Raw genomic sequence first — 12,062 nt, forward strand, 5'->3', positions numbered from 1 at the left:
ACAGAAATAATTGATGGTTGCCAAGGACTATGTAAGGAGCTACTTAATGTGTATTAGTTTTTCTCTTAAAGAAAATGTTTTGGAATAGAATAGAAATGATGATTGCGCATATTATGAAAGTAATAAATGCACCTAAATTGTTCACTTAAAATGATAATTTAGTTATGTGATTTTTACCAATTCTATAAGATAAAAGAAAGGTGAGGGATACTGATTCAGCTGTCATTTGCTTGTAAAAAGAAAGCTGGGTCTTTTGAGAGCTTGAAGGCAATCATGGGATCACCACATGTAATTATAAATAAATAAATAAATAAATAAATAAACCCCCTCATTAAAAATAGCATACTCTTTGATCTTTAAAAATTTCCTCTTTAAAGAATGAGCTTAAATTGGACCAAGAGAATAAATTCACACACAAGCCTTGGGTTTGATATATGTTAAATGTACTTTTAGGTAGGAGGTTTCACCAGCTGCTGGGGAAAAAAATGTTCTCTGCTACGCAGATCAATAATCACCATCTGAAAGTAGTCCAAACAAAAAAATAATTAATAAAATCAGTACCACAAACATTAAGTATATAAGTAACAGTAAAACTTCAAAATAACATTCATTTATACAAAATACATCAGTTATTTCTAACTTAAGAAATGGACATATAATTTTCTATACATTCATTATGTATTACTGACTCCTTACTATGTGGAAGACATTGAACCAGGAATATGAATCAGAATACTGCACTGAGCAAGGAAGAGGGTCTTCCTTCATGGAGTTTATGAAGTGAGGGAGTGATATGAACTATAAATACACAAGCAATTTCACTTACACTAAATATCAATTTCTTGCAACAGAGCAACACTTTGGATTCCAACTCTTGTAATTTGGATTGGGCTTAGCTCCTCCCTGCAGACCGGCTTGCCAGTGTCCTGGGGTTCCTCAGTCACCCAGGAGTCATCAGCACTCTCAACATGGGTCTCAGTAGCCGAGAACTTCTCAGATCTTTACTACCATTAGGGCTGGAGCGATAGCACAGCGGTGGGGCATTTGCCTTGCACGCAGCCAACATGACCGATCTGAGTTCGATTCCTCCGCCCCTCTCGGAGAGCCCGGCAAGCTACTGAGAGTATCTTGCCCACACAGCAGAGCCTGGCAAGCTTCCCGTGATGTATTCGATGTGCCAAACACAGTAACAACAATTTCTCCAATGGAGACGTTACTGGACCCACTCGAGCAAATCGATGATCAACAGGAGGGCCTTTACTTTTTACTTTTTTTACTACCATTATTCCTACATTTCATTCTACTTCAGGAAAACAACAATAGACTTCAGTCCAATCAATCCCATCCCAAAGGGGAAAACATTAAAACAGAAGCAAAATCTCAGTCCCAAGAATACTGAGCCTACAAGAATAATAAATCCTACCCTTCCAATAGAGTGGGGAAGGGCAGGATAGTGATAACTGAATTTAAAAACATGTCTATGAGTGAATGCAAAGAATCACAAAATCTAGAATACATTGAACTGCAATATTTTGAGAAAATCTAAATCAGTGTTTTCCAGTAGAATTGTAACCCATCTGTGCAATTTAAAACTCTCTAATGGCTACATAGAAGCAAAAAATAAAAGGTTAAATTATTTTTCAATTATTCTTACTTTCTGTAGGCAATGCAGCCCTGCTTAGTGATCAGGAGACTATCAGGGCCACACCCATCAGCCCTAGGTAGGTAGGGGAGGGCAGGTTTTAATGCAGGGCTGGGATAAAACTCAGCATTAGATATCTGCTTCATGTGAGATATGTGCTCTATTACTTAAGCTGCCTCCCAGCCTCTGAAATTATTTTTAGTGGTATATTTCTTCTAAGCAAGCATACCTAAGAATATAAGTTCTAATACATAAGCTGTAAGCACTGTCCTCCCGTTGTTCATCGATTTGCTAGAGTGGGACCAGTAACATCTCCATTGTGAGACTTGTTGTTACTGTCTTTGGCATATTGAATACATCACGATATTTTACTGGCTTTGCTGTGCGGGCGAGATACTCTTGGTAGCTTGCCAGGCTCTCCGAGAGGGGCGGAGGAATCAAACTAGGGTTGGCCGGTTGGCCACGTGCAAGGCAAACACCCTACCCGCTCAATATTAAAATCAATTAGAAATTTTATGTTCTTTATTCCCATAGCAAGTTTTCAAAATTTGGTATGTATTGTATACATACCTCAGTTTGGAGTGGATATTTTTCTCTTTATTTCTTTTGGGACCCTGACATAAGCAAACCCAGGGACTTATACAAACAAGGCATGTGCTATAACACTGAGTCATATTTCTGACCCCCTGGACAAGACATATTTGAAATATATAATAGGAACTTATGACTAGTGACTGTATTCTTGGTCTGTGCACTCCTGGCTAAAGTAATCTCTAAATTTCTTTTCTTTTTTATTTATTTAGGCACCATGATTTACAAAGTCATTCACCGTTGAATTACAAGTATACAATTTTCCAACACCTATCTCATGACCAATCTCAACTTACTTCCACCAACACTCCTTTTGCCCTCCCATTCCTAAATTCCTTTTTCTCTGAACATTACAGCTAATGGCTCCACAGAATTGAAGCTCTATCTCATTGGCTATGACAAAGAAGCTATATTCTGGCACCCTCTACTGTTAGTCCCAGAGACACAGCCCTAGGTACCATGAACCGCAAGTGAGCATAATTAACTAAAGCATTATATATTTATAATTCAGCCACAAACAAAATGATGAGGCTTGATGAAGACAAGGCTATGCTCTACTAGTGCCAATTCATCTGGCCATTGCTCCTTTCAACAGTTACGGCTTTCTAGATGACAAAATTAATTTTGCATGCTCATCTCCTGCTTCTGGGGAACTAACAGTCTTTTAAAAGGAGCAGAGGCTGATGAATATAAGAAATAAACAAGTTCATTTTCTTTCTTTTTTAAATCATTTTTTGGGCCACACCCAGCTGTACTCAGGGTTTACTCCTGGCTCTGCACTCAGGGAACAATATGGGATGCCAGGGATGAAACCTGGGTCAGTTGTGTGCCATGCCCTCTGCATCTCTGCCCCCTAAATAAGTTCATTTTCAAATAGTAATTTTGCTTTAGTGAAAATAAAACAGGAAAGTATGAATGAGAGAAGATACTAATTGGGTAGACAAAGGTTTTGTTTGTTTTTTTAAAGAGGGTCTTATTTAAGCTGAGATAAAATAAATAATAGGGACAAAAGTAGGAAGAGTGTTGTAGGCAGAGAACTCAGGGAAAAGAGCTAAGACACGAAAAAACAAAGTAGCTATTTTCAAACCAGGAACAATGTCCAAATGGGTTGGCGTAGCTAATATGGAAAATTGAAGATAGATATGGACAAAATAGCATCCAAGGAAAAAACCATGTAAGTTTAGACATTTTTCTAAGAGGGCAGAGGGTGGAAGAAGGATGGTATCATCTGATTTGCATTTTGTTAAAAATTCCTATATACTTAAGGAATGGTCAAATGTTGAGGTGGGTTTAAGAATGAAGGGGGTGCCGGCTGGAACAGTAGCACAGAGGGTAGAGCATTTGCCTTGCATGTGGCCAACCCGGGTTAGATTCCCAGCATCCCATATGGTCCCCCAAGCACCAGCAGTAACCCCTGTGCCTCACCGGGTGTGATCCAAAACACACACACACACACACAGAATGAAGGGGTGGGGAGCAGGAAGACAGTTCAAAGGGCTGAAGTACCTACCTAGCACACATGAGGCCCTAGTTCTGTTCCCAGTACTTCAGGGTCATAAAGCACCACTGCGTATAGACCTGGAAACCCCCAGACACTACCAGGATGGCCCTGGGGGCCCCCAGCATTGGGCCTGAGCAGGATCACATCCTGGGTCTCAGCACTGGTCAGTTAGCCAAGTGTCAACAGGAAGAGTCCCTGGACCCCTTGAGCATTACACCCTCCACTGTCTTCCCCTCCCCTCTCCACACATAATAAAAACACCTGCACCTGGGAGACCAACTGGAAATCTGCTGCCCAGGCTAATGTAACACAGCTAATATAAGAATTGATGCGACGGGATGAGGTAGTAGTGTAGAAGTAGTGAGAATAAGTTGACTTAGGTTTTCTTTTTCTATTTATCATCAAACCCTGTCAATCTTATCTTCAAAATTTAATTTTATGATATATTGTCTTTTAAAGATGATGAGACTTAATGATACTAGATGTGAGATGAGAAACTAAATGAAAGGGTGACCAACTATCACATATCTGGGTGAAGTGGTGGGGCTATTTACTGAAACAGGAAGCTGAAAAAAGGAAAACCCATGCTTCCTCTTGTTCTAGTTGAAGAGAATCAGAACAGTCAGAAACCTTAACTTCATCCAAGGTACTGACGGGCTTACCCAAAGTCACCAAATCCATTCATTTACCGCCCCAATGTGTCTTAAATATGTTTCCTCCTCTGGACTTGGAGAGTTCTTTTAGAACAAATTACTCACAAGAAATGGCTTTACAAATTTCCAAGTTTAGGGACTGGAGAGATAGTAACAACAGGCAAGCTGTGCGCTTTGCATACAGCCAAGCTGGGTTCAATCCCCAGCACTCCACATGATTTTCTCGAGCCTAGCAGGAGTGATCTCCGAGCCCAGAGCCAGGAGTAAGCGCTGAGCACTGCCAGGTATGGCCCCCAAACAAACAAACAAATCAGGTTTAAATTCCAATGTCAATACTGTTATGCACTGTAAAGTTAAATATTTTCCAACAATCTTTTTGAGGAGTAATTTCATAATATCTTTCTGTTTTAAATGGATATGCTCTCCGATAAGCTTTTCCCCCATTATGATTATCCTATTGAAATAATCAAAATGAAAATATGAGGATAATTCATTTGTAGCAGTTTATTAGTGGAGAAACTGGACACTACCTTAATGCCAGCCAGTAAGAAAATTATTACATAAACTATCATACAACTATATGATTCAACCTTTAGTCCTTATTTTTAAAAGGTGAAGTATATGTTATATATAATATATACTAAAAAAACTGACAGTTTGAAGATGTTTCCAAAACACAAATGGCTATATTTATCTGACTGCTTATTTTGAAGCATTGCAGTATAGACCTGTAGATACGTTCTAAAGGCCTGAGAAAAATCTGGGATGAAAAAAACCATCTATGGATAATGGCTACCTTGGGGTGTGGTGAGATGTGATGGGCTACGTGGAGCTTTTTTTTTTCCTTCACTATAATTTTATTGGATTCATTTAAAAATAATTAATACATTTAAGAAATCACTGCATTTCTAGAAAACTGCTGACCCCTTAAATTTTAACATTATTCAAGGCACTTTAGGCTCTGGCACCAGCCTTAATTCCAGACAAATTTCTCAGGTTTATTTATTAAAATTAGTGGATGATGATATACTTTTGTGATGGGAAATGTGGGTTGATCGCTGGAACTGGGTCAGTTGTGCACTAGGCCTATTTGCTTTGCGACTAGAATAGGAAAGAAGTTCTTAAGAGAAGAGTCTTAATTTTTTTACGAAGGGAAGAAGAAGGAAGGAAGGAAGGAAGGAAGGAAGGAAGGAAGGAAGGAAGGGAGGGAGGGAGGGAAGGAGGGAGGGAGGGAGGGAGGGAAGGAAGGAGAGAAGGGAGGGAGGGAGGGAAGGGAAGAAGGGAAGGAAAGGAGGGAGGGAGGGAAGAAGGGAAGGAAAGGAGGGAGGGAGGAAGGGAGGGAGAGAAGGGAGGAAGGGAAGGAAAGGAGGGAGGGAGGAAGGGAGGGAGGGAAGGGAAGAAGGGAAGGAAGGGGAAAAGGGGAGGGAAGATTTAATCTAGCTTAATCTGGCTAGATTAAACCAGATCTAGCGCAACAGATAAGGTGCTTGCCTTACACAGCTGACTGGGGTTTGATTCCCAGAACTCCCTGAGCCCACCAAGGAGTGATCTCTTAGTGCAGAGCCAGCAGTAAGCCCTGAGCATCACCAGGTATGCCCCCGAAACAAAACACAAAAAAAATTGTCTTGGCTCTTTCCCCTTCTTGATCCCTTCAGCTTCACATGATTTTTTTTTCTGGGGGGGTGGGGGGGAAGATTTTTTTTTTGAAGCAGCAGCAGCAGCAGGTGGGGGTCTTTTGAGCCATCTGGTGGTGCTCAGAGGTTATTCCTGGCTCTGCACTCAGGAATTATTCCTTGCAGTACAAGGGGAACATATGGGATGTCAGGTTCAAACCCAGGTCAGCTGCATGCAAGGCATTTGCCCTACCTGCTGCACTACTGCTCGGGCCCCAGCTTTACATTTTAATGTGGCTCGGGCCACCCCCATTGATGTCCAGGGGTTACTCCCAGCTTTGCTCTCAGGAGTTATTCCTGGAGGTGCATGGGGACTGAACCCGGGCCAGCCGCGTTCAAGGCAAATGCCCTACCCACAGTAATACTGCTCTGGATAGTTTTTCCAGTTTCCTTCTAAAATTTTTCTCATTTTCTAAAATATATTTTTGATATTTTAAAGTGATAGTTTGTTCAGATATTTAGGGGTAAAAAGGTATCTATGTCAGAAAAAAGATTTCAACAACAGACAGAACAAGGCAGTTTTTCACCGTATATAAGATCACAATTGTCCATTTATTAACTTAATTTTGACAAAAGTATTATCAAATAAAAAATTTTGGTGAAATGGGAAAAGGAAAAATTCCTCTGGAAGTCATATGCTGATTCTTAAAAGATAAGGAAATATCTTGATAGACGATTTGGCTACAGTAGTGAATACTTAGGAATAAAAAAGTAAGTTATTATTTTCTAATACATAAGTTATATTAGAAAATATTTTATACAAGGTCTTTGGAAAGAAAAAGGTGATAAGACGGAAAAAGATGTTTAAGTTTTTGCAAAATTTGGAGGCAGGCTTCTACACGGGATGAAACCTGTGAGCTTGGCGATGAGATAGATTCTTTCAGAACAGGCGAACTCATCCACCCTTGCATTCCTTGACTATGGCGGTGCTTAGCTAAGGCCCCTTTCAGTACCTGTTCCCTGTACACTACAGTCCAGCTGCAGCGAAGATGTGGCCACAGGCTTGCTGATGATATGCAAGTTGAAGTCGGTGGTGCCGAAATAGGTGGAGAAAGCAGAACAGAGGGGCAGCACAGAAAGACATAGATCACCAAGCCTTCTGTACTACTCTTCTCCCACACCAAAAAAGGAAATGATACTAAAAGATATACTCCGTGATGTTTGTATTAAAAAGTTCTATCCAAGTTTTAAAAGATCATGGGAAGATTGAGACAGCTGAGTCGCTGACACTTGAGTTACATTAGCAAAGCCAACCTCACACGATATTCGCTTTATCATAGATGCTGAATGATGACTACTCTAGCCAGCATGAGGTCAGCGGACACTGACATGTTGGACCAGGTGTGAGCTGACCCTTAACAGATGATCAGGGCTGAAAACTGGCAGGGTTCCCAGTTTAGGTCACTCTGTTACTGGCTTTTCTCAGGTTATTGTGACACCTAAAAGAGAGAAACCAGAGTCTAACCAAATCACTTCAAACTTTTTTGAGCCAAGTATTATTTAAACATAGGGTTAATATGGGAAGATTCACATATTTTTAGAGGTTATCTAGTGAAGAATTTTGCTTATTTATTTTGACTTTAGGACCACACCAAGTACTAACCAGGCCCGACCCTGCTTAGCTTCAGAGATCAGACGAGATCGGGCGCGTAGCACAGCGGTAGGGTGTTCGCCTTATAAGCGGCCAACATGGCCGACCCGAGTTGGATTCCTCCGCCCCTCTCGGAGAGCCCGGCAAGCTACCCAGAGTCTCTCGCCCGCACGGCAGAGCCTGGCAAGCTCCCCGTGACGTATTCGATATGCCAGACACAGTAACAACAAAGTCTCCAATGGAGACGTTACTGGGCCCGCTCGAGCAAATCGACGATCAATGGGAGGGCCTTTACTTTTACTTTTACTTTTAGGACCACACCTGGCAGCACTTAGGGGGTTATTCCTGGCAATGTTCAGGGGATCATCTATAGTGCCGGGAATTGAATACGGTCAGTGGTATGGAAGGCAATCACCTTAAACTCACCTTAACCCCCTGTACTATTTCTCTGGTCCAGAGGATGGAATCTTTTTTAGGCAGGCTGTGGTACAGTTCATACCCAGCAGTGCTCAGGGGCTACACCTGGCTCTGTGGCCAGAGGTCACATCTGGCAATGCTCAGAGAACCATATATGGGATCAGGATTTATACCATTATTGTGACCACAGCCAAACGCAAGGCAAGGGGCCTAATCTCTGTTCTCCCTGCCCCCGATTTATATATAAAATTATATTTTCCTATAATTTGTCATATAAATTCAGAGATGTTATCTAAGGAAATGATGAAACCAGAATTTTCAAATGCACAGAAAAAAAATCCTATGACTAACATGAAAAGCTTGATTTTTGTCATTCTGTAGTTTCTTTTTTTCTGTCGGGTCCTTTAACTCTACCAGGTATTTTTCTATACACATTTTAAAATGTCCATCTCATTTTTTCTTTCCAAAATTCATCAATTTGCTCGAGCAGGCCCAGTAACGTCTCCATCATGAGACTTGTTGTTACTGTGTTTGGCATATCGAATACGTCACGGGTAGCTTGCCATGCTCTGCCGTGCGGGCGAGATACTCTCAGTAGCTTGCCGGGCTCTCTGAGAGGGGCGGAGGAATCGAACTCGGGTCGGCCATGTTAGCCGCTTGTAAGGCAAACGCCCTACTGCTGTGCTATCGCTCCAGCCCTTTTTCCAAAATAAGAATATCTTTTTCATTGTAACACATTTAAGATCACTAGTTTCACACCTAATAGTATGTGTAACACATAACTGTAACACATAACCATATAAATAATCATATATATAATTTCACAAGTTTGTTACAAAGGATTAGAGGAGTCAACATGTAAAGTACTTAGTGTCTGACACACTGTATTATGTTAAGCTGCATTTTTTTTGCATGCACAAACTGGAGAAAACAGAAACCTTCTATAAACACATAAGGAATATGCTTTTCTATCAATACTTTTTTTTTTTTTTTGCTTTTTGGGTCACACCCAGCGATGCTCAGGGGTTATTCCTGGCTCTGCACACACAGGAATTACTCCTGGCGGTGCTTGGGGGACCATATGGGATGCAGGGGACCGAACCCAGGTCAGCTGTGTGGAAGGCAAATGCCCTACCCGCTATGCTATCTCTCCGGCCCCTATCAATATATTTTTATGGCTAAATGGGTGCATAGAAAAATAATTTAATGAATCCTTAACATATAGTTTTCTATATTTTATTTCAAAGATTTCTGCAATGAATATATTTATTTTTATTTCATTTGCTCAATAATTTTCATAATGTAAATTACACATACATACACAAAAGGGGAACGACAAATCTAGACATATGCCTTCAAAAACAGAAGAAATAGTTGGAGAAGAATGAAACGAGAATCAGAATGTAGCACTGTAGCCCTGTCCTCCCATATTCATTGATTTGCTCGAGTAGGCACCAGTAACGTCTCACAACAAATTGTGAGACTTGTTGTTACTGTTTTTGGCATATCGAATATATCATTATTATAGTTCACTCAATCATGTGCCATATTGCGTTCTGTAAAATTCCAGTACATAAGAATGCAGTATGGCACGACTGAGGGGAACGTAATTCTAGATATGTAGCAATGACACTTAACTAGTACCAGCATGGCTGTGATATAAACTGTAAGTTCTAAGACATTTAACAAGTTACTTATCCTTTGTTAGACCTCAGTTTCTGAAAAGAATGAAGGAGAGGTGATGATACTGAACATTCATGGTTGTAAGAACCATCACCAACAATAAAGAGGGAAGTGGCACATGCTGGAGAACACGTGTACCACCCACGAGGAACACTGGGAAGCAACTTCACGTCACTACAACCCAGTAGTTACTGAAAAGACAGGTTCTGCTGTAAGCATCTTCATTCTTTAGTCAGCAATTTGAAAACAGAATGCTAAAAGAAAATATTTCAAGAAGACTGGGTGGACTGATAGCATCAAACGTAGAAGAGCAGAAAGAAACTGATGAACAAAGGTTATAGGTTGGACAGTTAGAACCAGAAAAGGCTGTTTCAGTGATCTAACAGGGCAGGCAAAACCTAGACTGCAAGAGGGAATGAAAGAAAGAAGCAGTGTAGATTATTCTTTAAGATATTGGTAGATAAAAATGTCAAATAACAGAGCAGTTAAGAGTCTAAAACAAGCTAAACTCAAGTCTAAACTCAAGAATAGGAGATACATTGTTCACTGAAATAGAGTTGAAAGTTCACCCACAGTTACAGATGTTTTCATCTGATCACCATTTTACTTAAATGAACTTCCTAGAACTATGGAAGTTTAAATGTTTCAAAGTTTAACAGTCTCATGTCTGTAAGGTACAAATTTGAAGTCATTTTCTTTGCGGGGATGAAGGACAGAGGAGTCCAGGGCCCCTGGAGAGATCCTCAGCCTGCTTGTGCATGTGTTCCGATGCAGTCACCTGAGCCTGCTGGTGCTGGGATAGGCAGTTCTCAGGAGTCACCAAAGCTCTTCCCAGTGAGGGGATGAAGCTTGTAGAGCTGGAAATTGAACTTGGGACCTCACATATGCCAGGCATGTGCTCCAATCATTTAAACTATCTTCCCAGCCCAGGGAGAAAAGACATTTCTGGTGGAGGACAGGGGAAGTGGATATGTGTGCTTGGGCTTTCAAGCAGAGCTAAGGAACTTAAGTGCCCCCTCCCCCCTCCCCCTTACCCCGACAACACACCGGTTGAATGCAAGAGCTTATGGATTCAATGCTACTAGGGCACTGTGCTGTCAGAGACTACCCAGATACTCTGGCAGTCTTCCAAGGCCCCCCAGGTAGTACTTAGAGGCATCCAGGATTCACCTATTCCATGCTTGGGGGACGATATGGTCCCTGGAATTGAACCCAGGTTAAGAATGACCTGTACTGAAAGAATGGGATAGACACAGAAAGACTGCATTCATCTGGGGAACATAAAGTAACAAAATGGGAGATTAACACCCAGGAGTGGTCGAGATTAGTACCAGGAATTTTGCTCCATGACTTGGAGGCCAGCCACATGTGCTAGGGGAAAAGGAAGCTCAGATAGAGAAGGGAGCACCAAATAAAGGGTGGTGGGAGGATCCTCCCAGGATGGGAGAAGCATGCTGAAAGTAGACTATAGACCAAACATGATTGCCACTCAATGCCTCTCTTGCAAACCACAGGACCCAAAAGGAGAGAGAGAGAAAAGGGAATGCCCTGCCACAGAGGCTGGGTGGAATGGGGCGACGGGGGGTGGGAGGTATGCTGGGACCCGTGGTCGTGGAGGATGGGTGCTGGTGGAGGGCTGGGTACTTGATCATTGTATAACTGAAACTCAAGTACAAAAATTTGTTAGTCTATAACTGCACCTCATGGTGTTTCACTAATAAAAAAAGAAAGAAAGAAAAAAAAAAGAATGACCTGTACTATCTTACCTCCTGCTCCTAAAAAATATTCCTGGTTGTTTTGGGGTCACACAGGCAGTGTTCAGGAATTACTCTTGGCTCTGTACTCAGGGATCACTCTTAACAAGACTCAAGCAACCACATGTGGTACTAAGGGTTGAACCCAGGTCAACTGTGTGCAAAGCAAACACCCTACCTGCTGTACTATGGCTCCAGCTTCCCCCAAATTCCTTTTATGGGGAAATGGGGGAAACATGGGTCACAGTCAGTGGTGCCCATGGGGCCATTTCTGTCTCTGTGCTCCTAAGTGACTCCTGATGGTGTCAAGGGCACCATATGTGGTGCTAGGGTTGGGTTGGAAAGGCAAGTCCCTTATCTCTTGCTCTATCTCTCTGGCTCCTAAAATTAGACATTCTTCTCTTCCCAGTCCCCTCCCCAAACTTAACTAAATGTTGATGTATTAAGCTATTTTATTTTAAAATAAAATTGTATCCACTCACTATTTGTTACAAGTATGCATAAGTTTCAGGAGTTCAGCTTCACACCTCTACCTTGCCACACCTCCATCAAAATTC

The 12,062-nt window shown here is 41.5% G+C and overlaps 1 protein-coding gene across 1 annotated transcript in view; it reads right to left on the reverse strand.

The window, feature by feature from the left end:
• Positions 1 to 380: 380 nt before the first annotated feature.
• GTF2E1 (general transcription factor IIE subunit 1) overlaps positions 381 to 12,062 on the reverse strand; it is a 66,948-nt gene continuing 55,266 nt past the window's right edge. Inside the window, exon 6 of the mRNA XM_056109339.1 lies at positions 381 to 518. Within this exon, the coding sequence (XP_055965314.1) occupies positions 512 to 518 (7 nt within the window). The 3' untranslated portion in view covers positions 381 to 511. The remainder of the gene's footprint in view (positions 519 to 12,062) is intronic.

Source organism: Sorex fumeus, unplaced genomic scaffold (genome assembly GCF_029834395.1).
Source record: "Sorex fumeus unplaced genomic scaffold, SorFum_2.1 ptg000265l, whole genome shotgun sequence".
Taxonomy (NCBI): domain Eukaryota; kingdom Metazoa; phylum Chordata; class Mammalia; order Eulipotyphla; family Soricidae; genus Sorex; species Sorex fumeus.